Below are 25,090 nucleotides of genomic sequence, written 5' to 3' on the forward strand. Positions count from 1 at the left end.
CTCAGAGAACTGGAAATCATTCTCAAAGATTCCATTATTATATCTTGTCAATAAGATTTCAGAAGATATTAAGGTCCCTGTATTACAATTGGAAGCAAAACTCTCAATTTGATAAGAAGCTTGGCTCAACCAACAAACCCGAGGATAGGATGTATCAAGACTGGTTAATATATTAGAAGACCGTTATGCAGCAACGCCGTTGGTTATTGTGGAGAAGGAATCAGTTAGAAGGGGAAAATATTGTGCAGTTTGTTGCAACCCTCAAGTGACTTGCAGCAGAGATTTGTGAATTTGCAACCTGTTAGACGACACAATTAGATATCGGTTGATGTGTGGTTTGAAAAATTAGACCATTCAGAGAAGATTATGAACAAACAAAATCTAGGGACTTCCGGTGCTGGCCATGAGCTGATCGGTCATGTATAATGTGGCTCCCATTTGGAGGCTTAGGTTTTGGCCCTTTCTACCCGTGCTGCCGGAGGGGGTTGAGGGAACGAGTGCCACAGATAATGTCACGAGGATGTTCGCGAAGCTGGTCACTGAAGCTGCTGGAAGTGGATTGGGCCCACTGGTCGCTGAGGCTGAGGGAGAAAAGCCGTGGTTGGTAATCGTTCGGATGCACAAGTTCTGAGAGAAAGAGGGAATTCTGAGATGCGAAAGGCGACAGGATGGGAATGGGTAACGGATCTACCAGGACATTGGGTCCAACTTGGCCAAGCGGAGCTGGTGCTCTTTCGGAACAATATCTGGTTTGGGATGCTGTACCCGGCCAACCTGTGGGTGACGATTAAGGTAAAAGGACATTATTTCACAACATCAGAGGAGGCGAATGACTGTGTCAGGAAGCATGATTTTTTTTTGGGGGGGGGGTACTAATGGTTTTGATACTTTTGCAATGTAAATGTTTGAAAATGTCATTGCTGCACAAGTTTTCTTTTGGTATGGTTGACCGGGGATGTTTCTGAGTCCTGGGTATTTTCTTCTCCAACTGGAGCCTGGGAGGGAAGGGGCTCCGCTCCCCAGGGACTGTCCAAAGGTTGGGGAGGAAGAGTTGGGGGAAGGGTAGTTTTGGTGAGGTGTGTAGGGTCCTTTGTGTAGACCTCCAGGTTGGAGCTGTCATGCTGGCAGGGATGCTAGTAAATGGAAGTAATGTGGGGAGGGTGCTGCCACCGGGTCGCCAGAGAATGGGGGTGCGGTGGGGGGGAGCAGTTAGCAGTTATGAGGAGGGGGGTTTGTTGGTAGGCTCGAGAAGGGGAAGGGGGGATCTGGGAGGGAGACGGTGACGCAGGTGGCTTTGTGGCAGGGTGTACGTAATGGAGGGACAGATTGAGGCCACGGCCATTTTGGCTGGGCACAAATGAGAGACGCACCCAGAGGTAGTAGGAGCTTCTTGTTAGCTTGGGATGGCGGACCTTAATAGTGGTGGAACGTGTGGGGGCTGAATGGCCTGGTTAAATGATCCCTGGTATTTGTCCATTTGAATAGATTAATGGCAGCTGTGGTTTTCCTGCAGGAGTCGCACCTGAGGGTGAAGGACCAGACAAGGTTAAGGAAGGGATAGGGGGAGGCAGACATTCCGCTCTGGATTCTAAGTCGAGAGTGGTTGCGATTTTATTTATTTATTTATTTATTTATTTTGTTCAGTAAGAAGTCTGTATTTGTGGCGGCTAACGAGGTGCGGGATTTGGGAGGACGGTACGTGATGGTGAGCAAGGTCTTGGTGGGGGTGCCTATCATTTTAGTTAATATTTATGCGCCCAATTGGGATATTGCGCATAATTCTAGTGACGATCTTGATTCAGCAGATCAGTATATAGAATTGATTTGGGTGGAGATGAGGATTAGTAAGGGAAATAAGTCACTCTGGGAGTTGTCTACAGTCCCCTGTAGACACAATGGAGTACAAAGCATTCAAGAAGATATATTGGGTGCCTTGTGATAAAGTATTGCCAATAATCATGGGTGATTTCAATCAAACAACAAAGAACAATACAGCACAGGAACAGGCCCTTCGGCCCTCCAAGCCTGTACCGGTCATGATACCATCGTTGGCCAAAACACTCAGCAGTTCCTTGTGCCATATCCCTCTATACCCATCCTGTCCATGTAATTGTCAAGATGCCTTTTGAATGCCATTAATGTATCTGCTTCCACAACCTCCCTGATGATTCATTCCAGGCACTCGCCACACCCGGTTTTAAAAAACCTACCTCGCACATCTCCTCTAAACATTTCCCCACGGACCTTAAACCAATGCCCCCTAGTGACTGATCCCTCCACCCTGGGAAAGAGTGCCTGCCCATCCACTCTATCCATGCCCCAAAGAATCTTCTAGACCTCTATGAGGTCACCCCTCAACCTCTGTCATTCTAATGAAAACAGTCCGAGTCTATTCAGCCTTTCCGCATAGCTAACATCCTCCAGACTAGGCAACATCCAGGTAAACCTCCTCTGCACCATCTTCAAAGCCTCCATATCCTTCTGGAATTGTGGTGACCAAAATTGTGCGCAATATTCCAAGTGCGTTCTATACAACTGTAGCATGACTTGCCAGTTTTTTTTATACTTGATGCCCCATACAATTAAGTCAAGCATTCCATATGCTTTCTTGACTACCTTGTCCACTTGTGTTGCCACTTTAATAGATCTGTGGACCTGCACGCTCAGATCTTCCTGACTTTCTATATTCCTAAGAGTTTTGCCATTTATGGTATATTTCCCCCCTTATGTTCGATGTACCAAAATGCATTACCTCGCGCTTGTCTAGATTAAATTCCATTTGCCATTTCTCTGCCCAAGTCTCCAACCTATGTCCTGCTGTATCCTCTGACAATCCTCAATACTATGTGCCACAGCACCAACCTTGGTGTCATCCACGAACCTACTAATCAGACCAAGTATGTTTCCCTCCAAATCATTTATGTATACTACAAACAATAGAGGCCCCAGCACAGATCCCTGTGGAACACCACCAGTCGCAACCTTCCATTCAGAAAAACACCCTTCTACTGCTACCCTTTGCCTTCTGTGACCGAGCCAGTTCTGTATCCATCTTATCACCTCATCTCTGAAAAGACTTCACCTTTTGTATCAGTCTGCCATGAGGCACCTTGTCAAAGGCCTTATTGAAGTCCATGTAAATAATATCCACTGTCCTCCCCTCATCAATCACCTTTTGTCGTCATCTCAAAAAACTCGATCAAGGGTTAGTGAGGCACAACCACCACTTCACAAAACCACGCTGTCTGTCGCTAATGAGTCCATTTGTTTTGGGGAGAATGTGCAAACTCCACACAGACAGTGACCCGGGGCCGGGATCGAAACCGGGTCCGCAGTGCTGTAGGCAGCAGTGCTAACCACTGCGTCACCATGCCACCCTTAGCTTAAGTACATTCCTACCTCCTTTGTACTTCTCAAGGGTTTCCCCTGTCCCTGTCCTTCTAGACCAGGGGTGGGCAAACTAAGGCCCGCGGGCCGCATGTGGCCCGACAAAGGTTTTTATGCGGCCCGCCAATGAGGTGCCCGGAATCATAACCGGGATTTTTGAAAAGCCGCTGGGGAAAAGCCGCTGAAGTAAATGCGCTTATTCAATAAGCGCATTTACTTCAGCGGCTTTTCCCCGGCGGCTTGCAAAAATGCCGGTTATGATTCCGGGCACCTCATTGGCGGGCCGCATTAAAACGCGCGTAGTGGGGTGGATGAGTGGGGCTGTCTCATTGGTCGGTTTAGTTGGGTGTGCGACCAATAGGAGTCCAGGTTACAAACAATAAGCCTTATTATTGTTTGTAACCTGGACTCCTATTGGTCGCACACCCAACTAAACCGACCAATAAGGCAGCCCCACTCATCCACCCCACTACGCGCGTTTTTATCGTTGACTCGGCTAGGCTGTGCTTCTGTCAGTGTTAAGGATCAGCACAAGCAACTTGACACCTGATTTCAACAAACTGGTAAATGACTGCAGTCAGATGCATCATTCTCATTGACATTGTTCTGTTACTTACTGAGTTACTTTGTTTTTCAAATAAATGTGCTTTTTTTTCTTTAAAGACCTTTTATTTTGGCTATTTAAAATATTAATTATTTTACTTAATATACTATGCGGCCCTTTAAAATTGTGAATTTCTGAATGTGGCCCTTGCACGGAAAAGTTTGCCCACCCCTGTTCTAGACCATACAAAAGTCTCCTTTTTCTTTTTGATGAGGTTCACAATATCCCTCGTTATCCAAGGCTCCCTAAACTTCCCATACTTATCCTTAGTTCTCTCAGGAACGTGACTTGCCTGAATCCTAATCAACTCTTGCTTGAAAGACTCCCACATGTCCAATGTTGATTTACCCTCCAACAGCCGCACCCAATCCAAATTCTACAATTCCTGTCTAATGTTATCTTAATGTGCCTTTCCTCAGTTCAGCACATGAACGCGAGGGTTACCCTCACCCCTGTCCAAAAGTAGCCCAAAACATATGGAATTGTGGTCACTACTCCAAAAATGTTCCCCTACTGAAACCTCAACCACCTGTCCAGGCTCAATCCCCAATACCAGGTCCAGTACTGCCCCTTCTCCAGTTGGACTATCTATATATTGCATCAAGAAGCCTTGCTGGGTACACCTTACAAATTCTGTCCTATCCAAACCCCTAGCACTAAGTGTGTCCCAGTCAATATAGGGAAAGTTAAAATCCCCTACTGCAACAACCCTGTTACTTTTGCACCTATCCAAAATCTCTCTACCTATCTGCTCTTCTATCTCTAGCTGGCATGTAATAAATGATGCCCAAAATTGTGATTTCCCCCTTCCTGTTCCCGAGCTGTACCTAGATTGCCTCGTTGTGTGAGCACTCGAGATGTCCTCCCGCAGGATGGCTATAATATTCTCCTTAACCAGTAATGCTACTCCCCCACCCCTTTTACATCCCTCTCTATCTCTCCTGAAGTATCTATATCATCCAACGTTCAGCTGCCAATCCTGCCCTTTAACCATGTTTCTGTGATAGCCACAACATCGAAATTCCAGGTACTAATAAGTGCTCTAAGTTCATCTGCCTTACCTACTATACTTCTGCCGTTAAAACAAATACACTTCAAACCTGTTTGAGCAGACAAGGTGATGTTGTTCTCTTATTTTTGTTCTCTATTTCCCCTTCAGTTATGACACCTTCTAAGCTAACGCTCTGGTACCCACCCTCCTGCCATACTAGTTTAAATCCTCCCGAGTGACTCCAGCAAACCTCCCAGCCAGGATATTGGTGCCCCTCCAGTTTAGATGCAACCCGTCCTTCTCATACATGTCACGCCTGCCCCAGAAGAGATCTCAGTGGTCCAGAAATCTGAAACCCTCCCTCCTACACCACCAGTTTAGCCATGTATTTAGCTGCATTATCCTCCTATTTCAAGCCTCAATGGCATGTGGCACAGTGAGTAATCCTGCGATTACATCCCTCTAGGTCCTGCTTTTTAGCTTACTGCCTGACTCTCTGAACTCCTTCTGCAGGAGCTCATCATGACAATATTGAGTTCTATACCCGTCAGTCCGGCCTCAAAAAAACTCGAGATGGATTTGTAGGTATAGTATTATTTATTTTTAACCAACTTGCAAGGCTGACTCGCTCCACAGAGGTTCAGAACACACAGGCGGTCTTCTGAAGCTCCAGAACCGAGTGAGATCGGAGACAAAGAAATCTCTGCAAATATCATTCAAATGGCATCAAGTTTCACATACAAGATTCCCATAGGTCATCCTATACACCACCTGGCCATATATCCTGATTGGCTCAATTTGCATTCCTCAACCCTGGGCCTCTTGTTACCCAGCATCCTTTCCCCCATCCTCCATGAGGCACCCCTCCCCCCTTCCTTGCCACGCTTTCTGAATCCCTTTGTCCTTTGTTTGTGAACTCACTACTATCAGACTGGCTCACATCTACATTATTGCACTAATATTTTAACTAACTATTTTATATCACATTCATTTATTCAATTCCTCAATCACTGTTCTTGCCTATGTCTTTAGTACCTATGTGTACTATGACCTCTGGCTGTTTACCCTCCCCCTTCAGGATATCCTGTGTTAGTTCAGAGACATCATTGACCCTGGCACCATTGAGGCAACATACCATCCTGGAGTCACTTTCACATCCACAGAAGCACATATCTGTACCCCTTAGAGTCCCTTATAACTATCGCTCTCCTGCACTTTGCCCTCTGCTGCTGAACAACAGAGCCACGTGTGATGCCACTGTTCAGGCCGCTGTTCTAGCAGCTGTTGTTTTCCCCGGATGGGCTATCCCCCCCCCAATAGTATCCAAAACGGTATACTTGTTAGAGAGGGGGACAGCCACAGAGGATTCCTGCATTGATTGGCTGCCCATTCTAGCAGTCAGCCATCTGTCTGCCTTGGGTGTGACCAGGTCTCTATAACTCCTATCTATGACGCTTTCCGCCACCTCCATGCTCCTCAGTGAATCCAACTGCTGCTCCTACCGAACCACGCATTCTGTGAGGAGCTGCCATTGGTTACACTTCCTGCAGACGTAGTTGACCGGAATGCTGTAAGTGTCACGATCTCCCACATTTCCCAGTTAGAGCACTGCATCTTGTTGAGTGACATTTAAGCACCAGTTAATCAATTCAAAATAAATACTTAAATCTTCATTAGATTAAGTTCTAATTAACTATATGGTCCCTGCCGATAAATTTTTACTGTAAAAGTAAATGCTAAATACTAATCTCTGCCCTCTGGTTTGGTTACTTCTCTACCTAGTTAAGTAATTAGTTTTACTTGTTTTTTTCAATATATATATTTTTTAAATTTAACACAGATTCTCTACCAGCCAATCAGTCACAGTTTTACTGTGACATCACTTCTCAGTTTTCCCCCCCACAATCTGAAAACACAGAGAGAGATGGACACAAATACCGCTTATCTTCCCAGATTGCACTCCGAATTTCTCCTGCTCCAAGACACCGAGAGAGACAGATACAAATACCACTTATCCCCCAGACTGCACTCCGGATTTCTCCTGCTCAGCTCTACTCCTGATATGAAGGACTTACTTGCCTTACCTGCTAATCACCAATCTACATAGAAAGTTAAAAAGTCATCAATAACCTTTGAGGAGTTATTCAAATGGTTTTGAGAGAGTTTCTTAGAGAAGCAGGTTCTGGAACCATAGAATCCCTACAGTGCAGAAGGAGGCCATTCAGCCCATTGAGTCTGCACCGACCCTCTGACAAAGCACCATACTTAGGCCCATTCCCCTGCCCTATCCCCATACCCCCACCTAACCTGCACATCTTTGTGACACTAATGGGCAATTTAGCATGGCCGATCCACCTAACCTGCACTATTTTGGCTGTGGGGCGAAACCGGAGCACCCGGAGGAAACCCACCCAGACACGTGGGTCAGTGCAAACTCCACACAGACAGTAACCCAAGTCTGGAATTGAACCCGGGTCCCTGGCGCTATGAGGCAGCAGTGGTAACTACCAGAAAGCAAATTATGTTTGGCTTTCTGAATGACCTCAGAGTAAAGGCCCTCTGAGAAGCAGCGACCATAATTTGATTGAATTTTACATTTAATTTGAAAGAGAGAGGAGTGGGAGGGTCTAAGACTAATATTTTAAACTTAAATAAGGCCAACTATGCGGGCATGAAAGCTGACCTAGCGTAAGTGAACTGGGATACTAGGCTAGCGGATAGATCAATAGAGAAGCAGTGGTAGACAGCACTCTTAACTGTTCTGCCACCTGCAGCTGATTGAAGAAAATATTCAATCAAGTATTCTTAGAAATCAGTGGCAAGGCTCCTCCAGCCCCCACTCCCACAATTGGCTCAAATACTGAACTATGTGATTTCTTAACCATACATTTTGACCCTTTTCAGTGATTTACAAGGAATACGAACACATGCCAAAAAGGATGGCAGTGACTGGATTCTCAACGGCAGCAAAGTAAGCACATTTTTTTTGTCTCTACACAAAGAAATTTACTTGAAGCTTTTTAACCTCCACTTTGATATACTAAGTGGTCACTTGCTGCAGTAATGTGTAGACTTTGAAATTCTGATCCTGATGAATAGTGCACAATTGGTAAAGTTCTATGCAAGAAAATAGAGCCCTTTGAAATGTGGATGCTAAAACGCCCACTTAAAATTCCATATATAGATCATAAGACAAATGAAGAGGTGTCTGAAATTGCAAGATGAGACTGATGCGCACCCTGCTGCGCTAACGAGGCTCTTTGAAATTGCAAGAATGAAAATAACTTTAAATCTTAGAATCATAGAATTTACAGTGCAGACGGAGGACATTCGGCCCATCGAGTCTGCACCGGCCCCTGGAAAGGGCAAGGTCACCCTACTTAACCCTGCACCGCAATTTATCATGGCCAATCCACCTAACCCGCACATCTTTGGACTGTGGGAGGAAACCGGAGCACCCGGAGGAAACCCATGGGGCAGACACAGGAGGGGAATAGTACAAACTCCACACAGACAACACCCGAGGCTGGAATTGAACCTGGATCCCTGGAGCTGTGAGGCAGCAGAATAGAAAATGGCAGTATTTCGGCTATTTGGTCAGAAATGAAGATCTCTTCTGAAGGGCAAAGTGGAGGACAACAGAAAGATGGGTCGACTTAGAAATATGTGCATATTGGATGTCACATCAGTTGTAAACCAGCTACAGTGAATACGTGAAGATGGTGCAAGATAGACGAGTGTGACAGACTATGACATAAGATCTCCTGGTATGAATAGCTACAAGTAGCAGCAGCAGAATATTGCCACCATTTGGGGTTGAAGCTTTGGCTAGCATTAAGTTTCTGATGCTTCGAGGTCCTTCAATCAACTGTTTTTTTTAAGCAAATCAGAAGACCAGATCCAGTTCAGGCAATCCTTATTTAACCCACAACTTTAAAAGTTGTTTTAATTCAGTAGTCTTTGAAGCAGCATCCACTGTGGAAATGGTGGAGCACAGTGGACCACATTTTTGCGGACAGCCCCAGCACCCACGGCTGCAACGTGACCTGCAGCAGCTGTGGTCGCAAAGGACACTATGCCTGGGTCTGCCTGGCGAAGAAATCCCCCTCTCCAAACTCTTCCGCAGCCCAGAGCACTCGTTTCCAAAACCCGCAGGCCCCGAAATGCTGCGGCCTGTACTCCGACTCCGCCCCTACCCGACACGTGCGACTTATGGGGGCCGCCATCTTGGCAACCCCCCTCCACGCGGCCAGCCACGTTCGACTCATGGGGGCCGCCAGCTTGGGCGCCATCTTCCTCGCCGCCCGCCGCGTGCGATCCGCGGGGGCGGCCATCTTGGGATCCATCCTATTCAAACTCTGAAACTCACCTCGAAGACTACGAACTCAGAGCGCAGTCATCACGGGGCCACTCCAGCACAGCTGATCGAGCCGCCGACCACCCGCAACTCTGCGCGGTCACGTTGAACCAGTCGCGTCCGAAACACCTCCGCAACTCAATGATGACCGTTAAAATCAACGGGTACAGGACACCGTGCCTCTTTGACTCTGGGAGCACCGAGAGCTTCGTACAGCCAGATCTGGTAAGACGCTGTTCGCTCCCTATCTTCCCTGCACGGCAAACTATCTCCCTCTCTTCGGGCTCTCACTCTGTTCACCTCCAAGGGCGCACCGTCGCGACCCTAACGATCCAGGGCACTAGCTACTCGAACTTCCAGCTATACGTACTCCCCGAACTCTGCGCCCCATTCTTACTGGGACTTGACTTCCAGTGCAACCTCAAAAGCCTCACACTCAGCTTTAGCGGGCCCTTACCCCCCACTCACTATCTGCAGCCTCGCTACGCTAATAATCGACCCCCCTCCACTCTTTGCCAATCTCACGCCGGACTGCACACCCGTAGCCACTCGCAGCAGGTGATACAGCCTGCAGGACAGGGTGTTTATCAGAACCGAGGTCCATAGGCTTCTACGTGAGGGGATCATAGAGGCCAGAAATAGCCCCTGGAGAGCTCAGGTGGTCGTCGTCAAGACCGGGGAAAAATTCCGAATGGTAGTGGACTATAGCCAAACCATTAATCGGTTCACGCTCCTTGATGCGTACCCCCTCCCCAGGATTGCAGACATGGTGAATCAGATCGCCCATTATCGCGTCGTCTCCACGGTGGATCTGAAGCCTGCATACCACCAGCTCCCAATCCGCCCGGAGGACCGCCACTACATGGCGTTCGAGGCCGAAAGCCGCCTCTTCCACTTCCTCCGGGTTCCCTTTGGCGTCACGCATGGGGTCTCGGTGTTCCAACGAGCAATGGACCGAATGGTAGACCAGTACGGGCTGCGGGCCATGTTTCCGTACTTGGACAACGTCACCATCTGCGGCCATGATCAGCAGGACCACGACGCTAACCTCCATCGATTTCTCCAGACTGCCCAGAAACTCAACCTCGCGTATAACACGGAGAAATGCGTTTTCCGCACGACCAGGCTAGCCATCCTCGGCTATGTCGTGGAAAACGGAGTCCTGGGCCCCGACCCGGACCATCTGCGGCCCCTCTTACAACTCCCTCTCCCTCATTGTCCCAGGGCCCTCAAAAGGTGCCTGGGGTTTTTCTCATATTATGCCCAGTGGGTCCCTCAGTGTGCGCTCAAAGCTTTAACAAAGACTCTAGACTCCATCTAGTGGCAGAGGTTGGTTGGTGCAAATAGTGGCTGAAGTAGTCCCAGGACTTCAGTGCAAGCTGAGAGCAGGAATGGAAGTGAGTGCAAGAGAAGTCCCCAGTTGAGTCAATGGACACCAAGGACTTTAAACGTAAGAATAGTTGGTGGTAATGGGAACTGGGGGGGGACAGGGACTTCAGGACCGAATGTGGAAATGGAAGTGCTGGGAAAATATAATGTGTGCACAGAACTGGACATTTGTGGCAAAATTATGTTATAGTGAATCTCATAACTTTAAACTGATAGATTGTCCCTATTTTCTTAGCTATGTTAAAGTGAAACATCGGGCAGCACGGTGGCACAGTGATTAGTACTGCTGCCTCACAGTACCAAGGACCTGAGTTCAATTCTGGCCTTGGGTCACTATCTGTGTGAAGTTTGCACATTCTCCCAGTGTCTGTGTGGGTTTCCTCTGGGTGCTCCGGTTTCCTCCCACCACCCAAAGATGTCCAGTTTAGCCATGATTGGCCATTATAAATTGCCCCTGAGTGTCAAAAAGGTTAGGTGGAGTTACAGGGTTACAGTGGGGGTATTGTCCAAGGTAGGGTGCACCTTCGGAGGGTTGGTGCAGACTCAATGGGCTGAATGGCCTCCTCCTGCACTGGGGATTCTAATGATAACTGAGTCACTTTCAAGCAGGAACCTACTGTAGTTTTCTGTTTGTGTTTCTCACCCGTGACAACCAGATCACTTGGCATGTTTCCGAGCTAATCCCTTTTTCCAGAATATTCTATTTCATCTGAAATTAAGGGAAAGTTTCAAAAAGATATCCATCTTTTAAAGCTCAACCTGGCCTGCACCCAGATATGATGCAGACATCCTCACACCTTGCCCAGACATCGCATTAATCTCAGACTTCACTCTCACACTGTTCCCTTCAAATCTTTATTTTAACGTGATTTTGAAAAGGAGACCAACCACTAACCAAGGAAATTCTCAAGGCAACATGATTGGCCATTAACATTTTATGCCGTTTAAACCAGTATGATATAGGAACTAAAATTGTTCTTCACAGTAGTTATCACTTCAAGTTCCGATCCAAATGATAGCATATGCCAATAATAAAATATTTATCTCAAAGGAAATTGATCATTATTAATTCTCTTTTTTAAATAATCTTTGTTTAGTTATGAGAAGAGTATAAACTGGGGAGGGAATAATGATTGGCACAGAACATCCCAACTTAAAAAAATATCTGCTTTAGGTTATACGTGTTGAACATAGCATACAAATGAGGCATGAATGCTTTACATAAGTTTGACGGTATTGCAGTGGAGTGTAATGTTCCATAGAAAGGTTCAGTTTGGTTGTGGATTTAAAGCTTAATTGTGCTGCCTTCAACCAGCGCCACGCCAAACTCACCGGCGCAAATGGTGCCGATTCTCCGCACATCGGAGAATCGCCTGCCGGCGTCGGGGCGGCGTGGCACGGTTCCGGCGATTCTACAGCCCGGCGCGGGGCTCGGAGAATCACGCCCATATCTACAGGAGCAATTATTCGACATGTCATAAGAAAGGGACAGCTTAAGCTGAGCCTATGGCGATTACAAGGACATGATTGATGGAGGGGAGATGGAGATTTGCTTTAAAACAAGCACCAAAAGGACAGGGAAAGAAAGACAACAGTAGCTTGGAAGGACAACTAACAAGTTCGTGAAAAAGAAAAATACTGCAGATACTGCAAATCTGAAATAAAAACAGAAAATGCTATAATAACTCAGCACATCAAGTAGCATCTGTGGAGAGAGGTCAATGGCCTTTCATAAATGCATGTACTGCTTTTAATACCTTATTACTTTACCACTGTTAAAGAAGTCAAATCCACATGAGACCAAAAACAAGTTATTAATATGAAGAGCAGGCAAGGGTTAATCCAAGTAACCAGCTTTCATCTGCAGCGCATTACTTATCAAGACAGTCGCCTTGTAGATCATTCCATCCAACCCAATCTACCTCCATGATGATAAAGCTCTCCTTAGCTCTCAAATGTGATAAACTAAAACTCCAGTATATCAGTCAACCACTCTCATTTCTGTAGAGTGTATATTATCTCGCAATGAAGGGTTATCTACATAATATTCAATGGGCATACTCTACTCATTGTACAGAATCGCACTTAAAATATTTGGCAAATAGAATTCAATAGCCACTGCCTCCAAAACAGTCAGAGGGTGGAATTTGAAGCTAGTGGTAGTGGGCCTGTTCTCCGGCTGTAAAGCCGGTGGCAACTCCAACATGGCCCTGACCTGATTTAATGCCACTCAGGCATTTACCTGGTTGGAGTCTGGGTCAGAGCCAGCCTTGGGGAATTTTCCACTCCCAAGAGCTGCCAGTCAATCAGAGGTTGGTAGCTCTCTGATGCCAGCAGCGCAACAAGAATTGATGGCTACTGCCGGTTCTGCGGCATGTCAGGTAGAAGATCGGTGATGGAACCCAGGAACGAGCTAAGTGGTGCAAGTTCACTGGGGCCAGATATGGGGTCCCAGTGAGAGGTTTAATAAGGCAGGCTAATATTTAGGGAAGATGGGACTCCTTTCATTCACAAGCAGTCCATGCTGCTGGCAGGTATCTCTATTGGGCCTGGGCTGCCCATGTTGAAAGGAACCCCTTCAGGCCACAGAAATATATGCCAGGATTTACCTGGTGAATTGCCCATCTGGCATGGCATGATTGAATACCGGCAGAGGGTGGGATGAAGCCCTGAAATAACCAGTTACAGGCCTCATTCGGCCTATGAACCGTAAGACAACCCGCACGCGTTCCTGCCCTCGTTAATTAGGGTCAAGGGCGAGGCAGTAAGATGCTAATCACCTAATTGCACAATTAAACAGGTTTCCTTCTAACCCCCCCCCCCCCCATTCCCTTGGGTTTGAATAAAATTCTGCCTAGTGCTTTCGAAGTAAAAGTACTTTTAACAACCCTTTTGGGGCTGGTTTAGTACACTGGGCTAATTCGCTGGCTTTTAAGCAGACCAAGGCAGGCCAGCAGCATGGTTCAATTCCCGTACCAGCCTCCCCGAACAGGCGCCGGAATGTGGCGACTAGGGGCTTTTCACAGTAACTTCATTGAAGCCTACTCGTGACAATAAGCGATTTTTCATTTCATATTTTCTTGGCTTCCCGTGCTAAAGGACACATTTCCCATCTTTACCTGTAAGAAATATAATGAAACCAGTTGAACTAGAATAGCCATTAGCATGTGAAGCATCACTAAAAATGGCTAGTTCATATTCTTTGGCTCATCTAAGGATAGGAACATTCGTACACATTTCTCCAGATTTCTTTTTTTGTGTTTTATTTGCCATTAAAACATACCAACTGTAGGCTGTTTCATTGCAATAATTAACTCCATCGCATCAAAACTGGTATCTGATCTGCACCAAGTACTCAACCAGTTCAGCTGATCAATCAAGCTTCACAATTGCTCTGACTCTTGTTTGGATATAGCATAATCTTTCCTAGATGATGGGAACGTGCTGATGTCGTGGTAATGTCACTGTACTAGTAAGCCAAAGGTCCAGGCTAATGCTCTGGGGACAGAGGTTCAAATCCCACTGCTGCTGGTGGAATTTAAATTCAATTAATATGGAATTTAAAAAAAGGTTATGACCATGAAACCATTGTCGATTGTTGTAAAAACCCAACTGATTCGCTCATGCCATCTTTACCTGGCCTACATGTGACTCCAGACCCTCAACAATGTGGGTGACTCTTCAATCCCCTCTGAAATGGCTTAGCAAGCCACTCTGTTGTATCAAACTGCTAAAAGGAATGAAAGCGGATGGGCCACTTGGCATGTGTAGCGTAGTGGTTAGCACTGTGGCTTGACTGCACCAGGATCCCAGGTTCAATTCCCTGCTGGGTCACTGTGCGGATTCTACATGTTCTCCCCCTATCTGTGGGTTTCCTCCCATAGTTCAAACACATGCAGGTGGATTGGCCATGCTAAATTGCCCTTGGTGTCCAAAAAGGTTAGGAGGGGTTATTGGGTTAGGCGGATAGGGTGAAAGTGAGGGCTTAAGAGGGTCGGTGCAGACTCGATGGGCCGAACGGCCTCCTTCTGCACAGTATGTTCTATACCCATTCAACCATTCAAAGTCCTCCTTACTAACATCTGAGAGCTTGTGCCGAAATTGGAGGAGTTGTCCCACAGACTAGTCAAGCAACAGCCTGACATAGTCATAGATGGCAGCAGCATACCAAGAGTGACTCATTAGCATTTAAGGGACATAACAGCTAAACTGATCTATGGTGGTGGTGAGGAAACCAACAAGAAGGAAAATATTCTTAACATCATCCTAACCAATCTTTCTCTCACCGGCACTTCTGTCCTTGACTGTATTGGTGGAATCACTGCACATTCCTTGTGGAGATGAAATCCCACATTTACATTGAGGATACCCGCCATTTGTATGGTGTGGCACCACCAACGTGTTAAATGGAATGAATTTAGAACAGATCCAGCAACTCAAACTGGGCATCTTTGAGGTACTGTGGGCTATTAGCAGCAGCAGAATTGTGTATGACCATAATCTGTAGCCTCACAGTCTGGCATTTCTCCCACTCTTACCATTACTGTTGGGTGATCAACCCTGGTTCATTGAAGAGTGCAGGGTAGCGTGCGTAAAAGTGAGTTCTCAATCTGGTGAAGCTACATTACTGGACTAGAATAGAGTTAACTCAAGAGAGGTAAAGTTAAGACATGACAGGGCAGCTCAGTCCAGAGGAAAGCTTGTCTTGGAATATGTGCAAAGTTATGGACCCTACCAATAGCACATTTAGAAAGGTGGCAGCTTAAGGGCCTGAAAGCAGAGAGGGAATGAGTGACCACCGGGCAGTCCAAGTGAACTAGGCAGGTAATGCTGGAGTACCCTGGGGTCCCCCTCAGAAAACCTTTTTCCGTTTTGTAAGCTGGGGAAGATGCTGGCTCCTCAGAGGAGTGCAGTCAAAGCCAGGTTTGTGGCATCACAAGAGGCTTGGCTGTACAAGAGTGGAGGAAGAAGAATGGAAGAGCAATAGTGGAAGGGAAGAGCAATAGTGAAAGGGGATTTTTTAGCTAGGGGAACAGGCAGGCATTCCTGTAGCTATGGGCGTGACTCGAGGATGATATGTTACCTCTCTGGTGCCAGGTTCAAGTGTGTCACAGAGCGACTGCAGGACAGTCTTCTGGGAAAATGTGAACAGCCAGAGATCATGGTCTACATTAGCACCAATGTCTTCAGGAGGAAGGGGTTGGAGTCCTGCTATCATAATTTAGGGAGCTAGTTATAAAATTAGCAAGCAGGACCTCAAAAGTAGTAATCTCTGGATTACTCCGAGTGAGTACAGAAATAGGAGGATAAGACAGATGAATGCATGGCTGCAAATATGGTCCAGGAAGGTAGGCTTTAGATTCCTGGGACATTGGAACTGGTTCTTGGGGAGATGGCACCTGTATAAGCCGGATGAGTTGCACCTGAACAGTTGGGACTGGGTTCCTTGTGTTTTGTTGGTGCTGTTGGGAAGGCTTTAAACTAACATGGCAGGGGTGTGTGGGAACCAAGAAGAAATGTTGGAGAGGAATACCAGGATGTACAAAATACTGGGAGGGACAGGAAACACCAGTATAGGAAATAGTAAATAGGTGAAGACGGATCAAGGGAGAAAAAATGATGTTTAAATCCAGGTTAATCTGCATGTATGTGAATGGACGAAGTATAGTAAATAGGATTGGGGAGTTACAGGCATATTGCATTGTAGAAACATGATGTTGTGGCGATAACAACAACACCACCTCATAAACAACAACACCTCCTTCACAATAGTACTCTATACCGGGGCCCCGCAAGGCTGCGTACTTAGTCCCCTACTATACTCCCTGTATACACAGGACTGCGTGGCAAAATTTGGTTCCAACTTCGTCTACAAGTTTGCTGACGATACGACCATAGTGAGCCGGATCTCGAATAACGATGAGTCAGAATACAGGAGGGAAATTGAGAATCTAGTGGAGTGGTGCAACAGCAATCTATTCCTCAATGCCAACAAAACTAAAGAGCTGGTCATTGATTTCAGAAAGCAAAGTACTGTACACATTCCTGTCAGCATCAACGGGGCCGAGATGGAGATGGTTAGCAGCTTCAAATTCCTAGGGGTACACATCTCCCAAAATCTGTCCTGGTCCACCCACATCAATGCTACCACCAAGAAAGCACAATAGCGCCTATGCTTCCTCAGGAAACTAAGGAAATTTGGCATGTCCACATTAACTCTTATCAACTTTTACAGATGCACCATAGAAAGCATCCTATCTGGCTGCATCACAGCCTGGTATGGCAACTGCTCGGCCCAAGACCGCAAGAAACTTCAGAGAGTCGTGAACACAGCCCAGTCCATCACAGAAACCTGTCTCCCATCCATTGACTCCATCTACACATCCCACTGCCTGGGGAAAACTGACAGCATAATCAAAGACCCCTCCCAACCGGCCTACTTACTCTTCCAACTTCTCCCATCGGGCAGAAGATACAAAAGTTTGAGAACGTGCACGAACAGACTCAAAAACAGCTTCTTCCCCACTAGACTCCTAAATGACCCTTTTATGGACTGACCTGATTAACACGACACGCCTGTATGCTTCACCCGATGCCGGTGTTATCTAGTTATATTTTGTACCTTGTGTTGCCCTGTTATGTATTTTCTTTTTTTTCCTTATCTTTTCATGTACTTTGATTGGGGGGGAAGGGAAAGTCAGGGAACCAAGAGGTGAAGGAATCAGTGGGAAGCGTAGCTGCTTAGGATTACAAAAAATCACGAAAAGACAGAGCTCAGGAGAGGTTACGATAGTCCCCATCTCACAAAATATGACACAGTGTATGGAAAGGCTCAGTAAACCAAGGTCCACCACACTAAGAAAACAAAAAGGGACAGTCAATAGGGAATTAAAGGTGCTATATTTAAATGCCCGCAGTGTATGGAACAAGGTAGATGAGCTTGTGGCCCAGATTGTGACTGGCAGGTATGATGTGGTAGGCATCACAGAGACATGGTTGCAGGGGGTTCAGGACTGGCAGTTAAACATCCAGGGATTTACAACCTATCGAAAAGACAGAGAGGTGGGTAGAGGGGGCGGGGTTGCCTTGTTAATTAGAAATGAAATTAAATCAATAGCACTAAACGACATAGGGTCAGACGATGTGGAGTCTGTGTGGGTAGAGTTGAGGAACCACAAAGGCAAAAAAACCATAATGGGAGTTATGTACAGGCCTCCTGACAGTGGTCAGGACCAGGGGCACAAAATGCACCACGAAATAGAAAGGTCATGTCAGAAAGGCAAGGTCACAGTGATCATGGGGGACTTCAATATGCAGGTGGACTGGGTAAATAATGTTGCCAGTGGACCCAAAGAAAGGGAATTCATTGAATGTTTACAGGATGGCTTTTTGGAACAGCTTGTGATGGAGCCCACGAGGGAACAGGCTATTCTGGACTTAGTGTTATGTAATGAGCCAGAATTGATAAAAGATCTTAAAGTAAGGGAACACTTAGGAAGCAGTGATCATAATATGGTAGAATTCAGTCTGCAATTTGAAAGAAGGAAGGTAGAATCAGATGTAAAGGTTTTACAGTTAAATAAAGGTAATTACAGGCGCATGAGGGAGGAACTGACGAAAATCGACTAGAAGCAGAGCCTAGTGGGAAAGACAGTAGAACAGCAATGGCAGGAGTTTCTGGGAGTAATTGAGGACACAGTGCAGAGGTTCATCCCAAAGAAAAGAAAGGTTATCAGAGGGAGGATTAGGCAGCCATGGCTGACAAAGGAAGTCAGGGAATGCATCAAGGCAAAAGAGAGAGCCTATAATGTGGCAAAGAGTAGTGGGAAGTCAGAAGATTGGGAAGGCTACAAAAACAAACAGAGGATAACAAAGAGAGAAATAAGGAAGGAGAGGATCAAATATGAAGGTAGGCTAGCCAGTAACATTAGGAATGATAGTAAAAGTTTCTTTAAATACATTAAAAACAAACGGGAGGCAAAAGTAGACATTGGGCCGCTCCAAAATGACGCTGGTAATCTAGTGATGGGAGACAAGGAAATAGCTGAGGAACTTAATAAGTACTTTGCGTCCGTCTTCACAGTAGAAGACATGAGTAATATCCCAACAATTCAGGAAAGTCAGGGGGCAGAGTTGAATATGGTTGCCATCACAAAGGAGAAGGTGCTAGAGAAACTAAAAGGTCTGAAAATTGATAAATCTCCGGGCCCAGATGGGCTACATCCTAGAGTTCTAAAGGAGATAGCTGAAGAAATAGTGGAGGCGTTAGTTATGATCTTTCAAAATTCACTGGAATCAGGCAAAGTCCCAGAGGATTGGAAAATCGCTGTTGTAACCCCCCTGTTCAAGAAGGGAACAAGAAAAAAGATGGAAAATTATAGGCCAATTAGCCTAACCTCGGTTGTTGGCAAAATTCTAGAATCCATCGTTAAGGATGAGATTTCTAAATTCTTGGAAGTGCAGGGTCGGATTAGGACAAGTCAGCATGGATTTAGTAAGGGGAGGTCGTGCCTGACAAACCTGTTAAAGTTCTTTGAAGAGATAACAAATAGGTTAGACCAAGGAGAGCCAATGGATGTTATCTATCTTGACTTCCAAAAGGCTTTTGACAAGGTGCCTCACGGGAGACTGCTGAGTAAAATAAGGGCCCATGGTATTCGAGGCAAGGTACTAACATGGATTGACGATTGGCTGTCAGACAGAAGGCAGAGAGTTGGGATAAAAGGTTCTTTTTCGGAATGGCAACCGGTGACAAGTGGTGTCCCGCAGGGTTCAGTGTTGGGGCCACAGCTGTTCTCTTTATATATTAACGATCTAGATGACGGGACTGGGGGCATTCTGGCCAAGTTTGCCGATGATACAAAGATAGGTGGAGGGGCAGGTAGTATTGAGGAGGTGGGGAGGCTGCAGAAAGATTTAGACAGTTTAGGAGAATGGTCCAAGAAGTGGCTGATGAAATTCAACGTGGGCAAGTGCAAGGTCTTGCACTTTGGAAAAAAGAATAGAGGCATGGACTATTTTCTAAACGGTGACAAAATTCATAATGCTAAAGTGCAAAGGGACTTGGGAGTCCTAGTCCAGGATTCTCTAAAGGTAAACTTGCAGGTTGAGTCCGTAATTAAGAAAGCAAATGTAATGTTGTCATTTATCTCAAGAGGCTTGGAATATAAAAGCAGGGATGTACTTCTGAGGCTTTATAAAGCACTAGTTAGGCCCCATTTAGAATACTGTCAGCAATTTTGGGCCCCACACCTCAGGAAGGACATACCGGCACTGGAGCAGGTCCAGCGGAGATTCACACGGATGATCCCAGGAATGGTAGGCCTAACATACGATGAACGTCTGAGGATCGTGGGATTATATTCATTGGAGTTTAGGAGGTTGAGGGGAGATCTAATAGAAACTTACAAGATAATGAATGGCTTGGATAGGATGGACGTAGGGAAGTTGTTTCCATTAGCAGGGGAGACTAGGACGCGGGGGCACAGCCTTAGAATAAAAGGGAGTCACTTTAGAACAGAGGTGAGGAGAAATTTCTTCAGCCAGAGAGTGGTAGGTCTGTGGAATTCATTGCCACAGAGGGCGGTGGAGGCCGGGACGTTGAGTGTCTTTAAGACAGAAATTGATAAATTCTTGATTTCTCGAGGAATTAAGGGCTATGGGGAGAGAGCGGGTAAATGGAGTTGAAATCAACCATGATTGAATGGTGGAGTGGACTCGATGGGCCGAATGGCCTTACTTCCGCTCCTATGTCTTATGGTCTTATGGTCTTATGGTCTTATGGTCTTATGTACTAAATGATCAGTTGAGCTGCTCAGAGAAAAATACTTTTCTGTGTACCTTGGTACACGTGACAATAAACACATCCAATCCAATAACAGAGGCCTGTCTCGAGGAAAGACAAGACTGGGTGTTAAATATTCCTGGGTACAAGATTTTCAGATATGATAGGAAAGGGAGGAAGAAGGAGGGACGGCAGTATTGGTTAGGGAGTGCTAGAGAGCTAGGATGTCCCAGAGGAGAGTGAAGGAACAGAAATGGTGGAATTATATTGTTCGGTGTAGTTTATTGACTGCCAAACAGTGAGAAGGATGTAGAAGAAGAAATCTGCAAGGAAATTGCAGAGAGATGCAAACATTATGAGTAGCTTTGATGGAGGTCTTCACTTACCCTAATGTAGACTGGGACAGTGTAGTGTAAAAGGCAGAGATGGACAATATTCCTTGATTGTGTTCAGGAATTTTTTTTATGGACGTATGTGTTGATTCCAACAATAAAGGATGCACTGTTGGACTTGGTTCTTGGAACTGAGGTGGATCAAGTAGATCAGGTGTCAGTGGGGGAACATTTAGGAGTTAATGATTTAGAATGATTAGAAAAGAGCAATGAGTGATCCAGAGTAAAAATAAATGAATTGGGGGAGAGCGGACTTTGATGGGGCGGAACGAAGCTGACCAGATGGATTGGAAAAGAGGTTGGTGGGAAAAACAGTAGCTGAACAATGGTCTACCTTCAAAACAGAAATGGTTCAGACAGTCAATATATATTCCCTTAAATGGGAAAAACAAGGCAAACAAATACAGAGCTCCCTGGATGGAAAAGGAAATAGAAATTAAGGTAAACAAGAAAAGGTGTACTTATGACGGGTGTCTAACTAACTTGCTGGAGTATTTCTGAGGAGGTAACCAAAAAGGTCGATTAGGGTAATGTTGTTGATGTGATGCACATGAACTCAGAAGCCATACGATACAGTGCAACGCAACAGACTTGTCAGAAAGGTTATGGCTCATGGAATAAATGGGACTGTAGCAACACAAATACGAAATTGGCTGAATAATATCAATCAGGGAGAACTGGTCAATTGATGTTTTCCGGCTGGAGGAAGGTATTGGGATCCTTGGGCGCGATTCTCCGACCCCCACGCCGGATGGGAGAATCGTGGGAGTGCCGGGCGATTCCCGCCACGCCGCCCTGGCACCCGCACGCGATTCTCCCACCCCCCCCCCACCCCAAAATGGCGTGCCGTGTTTTACGACAGGCCACTCGGAGAATTCCCACTCGCCGTTTCTAACGGTCGAGCAGCGATTCCCCAGCCCAGATGGGCCGAGCGGCCTGCCCAATACGACCGGTTCACGCCGGCGCCAACCACACCTGGTCGCTGCCGGCGTGAACGGCGTGCGAACGCTGCCTGTGGGGGGGTGGGGGGAAGGGAGGATCGAGCACCAGGGGGGTGCTCAGTGGGGGTCTGGCCCGCGATTGGTGCCCACCGATCGTCGGGCCGGCGTCTCTAAAAGACGCACTCTTTTCCCTCCGTCGCCGCGCAAGATCCATCCTCCATGTCTTGCGGGGCGCCCGCGGGGAGGAGGTTGGCGCCGGCCAACCTGCGCATGCGCAGGTGACGTCATTTAAGCGCTGCCGGCCGCGTCATTTACGCGGCGCCGCTTTGACGCGGACGCCAAGGCCCGGTGCGCGTAATTGACGCGGCGCCGCTCTTAGCCCCCTGGGGGTGTGAGAATAGGGGGCGAGGAGCGGCCTCCGACGCCGGAGTGAAACACTCCGGTTTTCACTCCGGCGTCGGCACTTTGTCTCCCTTTGGGAGAATTGTGCCCCTTGTTTTTCCTGATATAAATGATCTAGATCTTGATGTGCAGCGGACAATTTCGAAGTTTGTGGATGACTCAAAACTTAGAAGCGGTGTAAACTGTAAAGTGGACAGTGTAGATGTTCAAAAGGACATAGATAAGTTGGTGAACTGGGCAGATAGGTGGAAGATTATGTTCAGTGCAGAGAAGTGTGTGGTGATGTATTTTGGTCAGAAGAGCATGGAGTGACAACACAAAATGAGGGATAAATTTGCAAGGGGTTCGGGAGCAGAGGGACCTGGGTGTATATGTGCATAGATCATTGAAGGTGACAGGAGAGGTGAAGATAGCATAAGAGGTAGGAGCAGAGGTAGGCCATTCTGACCATCAAATCAGCTCTCCCATTCAATGAGATCATGACTGATCTGATATGATAATCTTCAACTTCACTTTCCCGCCTTTTCCCCAGAACCCACATTTCCTTTATTGATTAAAAATCCATCTATTTCAACCTTGAACATACTTAACGACCCAGCCTCTACAGCCCTCTGAATAGAACTCCACAGATTCTTTATCCTCTGAGAGAAGATATTCCTCCTCGTCTGTCTGAAATAGGTGACCCCCTTACTCTGACATCATGCCCTCTGCTTCTAGACTCTCCCACAAGTAGAAAGAACCTCATCATCTACCCTGTCAATCCCACTGAGAATTCTATATGTCTCAATAAGGTTGCCTCTCGTTCTTTTGAACTCCAATGAGTAGAGGTCCAATCTACTCAATCTTTTCTCATAAGATAATCCCTCCATACCCAGGACCAACCTAGTGAACCATCTCTGGACTGCCTCCAGTGCCTCTATATCTTTCCTTAGATAAGGGGACCAAAATAGTTCACAGCATTCCAGATGTGGTCTAACTGCCTTGTATAGTTTTAGCAAGACTTCCCTATTTTTATACTCCATTCCCTTTAAAATAAAGGACAACATTCAATTTGCTTTCCCTATCACCTACTGAACTTGCATGCTAGCTTTATGTGATTTAGGCAAGAGGGCCCCCAAATCTCCCTCTGCTGGAGCTTTCTGCAATCTTTCTCCATTTAAATAATATTCAGCTCAGTTTATTCATCATACCAAGGTGCATAACTTCACATTTTCCTGCATTATATTCCAAGTTTTTGCTCACTCATCTAACCTGGCTATATCCCTCTGTCGACTCTGTGTCATCCTCACCGCTTGTCATCCACAAACTTGGCAATTGTGCATTCACTTCCTTTGTCCAAGTATATTGTGGCCCCAGCAGTGATACCTGTGAGATAACACAGGTTGCCATCCTGAAAATGCCCCTCTTATCCCAACTCGTTTTTCTATCAGTTAGTCAATCCTCTATCTAGCCCAACACCATACTTATCTTATTAAATAGCATTTTATGTGGTATTCTTACAGATGCTTTTTGGAAATCCAAGGATATTACATCTCCTGGTTCCCCTTTATCTATCTTGCTCATTACCACCTCAAAGAATTCTAATAGATTTTTCAGGCATGATTTCCCCTTCGTGAAGGCGTGCTGACTTTGCTTGATTACATTATATATTTCTAAATACTCTACTATTACATCCTTTATAATGGAGTCTTAACATTTTTCCCAATGACAGAAGTTAGGCTAACTGCCCTATAGCTACCTGTTTTTTAAAAAAAAATCTTCCTCCCTTTTTGAATAAACGTGTTTCCAATCTTCTGGGACTTTTCTAGAATGTAAGGATTCTTGGACTTTTACTACCAATACATTCACTATCTCAGTAGCTACTTCCTTTAATCCCCTAGGATCTTCGGATGTAACCCATCAGGTCCAGGGTACATATCTCCCCCCCCCCCCCCCCCCCCCCCCCCCAATGCCACAGGGCCCGGTTTACGTAATATTTTTGGAATGTTATTAGTGTCTTCCACCATGTACACTGACACAAAGTATTTATTTAAACCTTCTGTCATTTCCTGGTTCCCCGGTATTATTTCCGCTGTCTCATCCTCGAAGTTCAATTTGGCCTCTTCCTTTTTATATTATATGGCTGCCTTTTATATTACTTTCTAGTTTACCTTCATAGTTATAATAATAATCTTTATTATTATAATCTTTATTAGTGTCACAAGTAGGCTTACATTAACACTGCAATGAAGTTACTGTGAAAATACCCCAGTCGCCACATTGCGGTGCCTGTTCACCCCAATCACCACACTCCAGCACCTGTTTGGGTACACTGAGGGAGAATTCAGAATGTCCAATTCACCCAACAAGCACGTCTTTCCGGACTTGTGGGAGAAAACTAGAGCACCGGGAGGAAAGCCACGCAGACACAGGGAGAACGTGAGACCCTGGCGCTGTGAAGCAACAGTGCTAACCACTGCACTTCCGTGCCGCCCTATCCACCAATCTTCGCCACATTGTGGGATGAATTTTCCGGACCTGCCCACTGCAGTAATCATCACGGGTGGGATGGAATATTTCATGTACCATTTAAAGGTCGGCTGACCTCTGGGCGGGCGTGACCGAAAAGTCCTGTCCTATATGTTTTTTTCTTCTGGTTTAATGCTATCCTTACCTTCCTTGGTCAACCATTGTTGATTTATCCCCATCCTAGAATCCTTCCTCGGTCGGATATATCTTTGTTGTGATTCAGGAACTACTTTCAGAAATATCTGCCATGCTAATCAACAATCTTCCAATGGCTATCTCTGCCAATTTGATTTTTCCAATCCAAATGAAGATTAATGTCACCCATGATTAAAACG

At 46.1% G+C, this 25,090-nt stretch overlaps 1 protein-coding gene across 1 annotated transcript in view; it reads left to right on the top strand.

Moving 5' to 3' along the window:
- Positions 1–25,090, top strand: part of acadl (acyl-CoA dehydrogenase long chain) — a 166,567-nt gene that overhangs the window by 68,117 nt on the left and 73,360 nt on the right. Inside the window, exon 5 of the mRNA XM_038786478.1 lies at positions 7,887–7,953. Within this exon, the coding sequence (XP_038642406.1) occupies positions 7,887–7,953 (67 nt within the window). The remainder of the gene's footprint in view (positions 1–7,886; positions 7,954–25,090) is intronic.

This window comes from Scyliorhinus canicula, chromosome 2 (assembly GCF_902713615.1).
Source record: "Scyliorhinus canicula chromosome 2, sScyCan1.1, whole genome shotgun sequence".
NCBI lineage: Eukaryota > Metazoa > Chordata > Chondrichthyes > Carcharhiniformes > Scyliorhinidae > Scyliorhinus > Scyliorhinus canicula.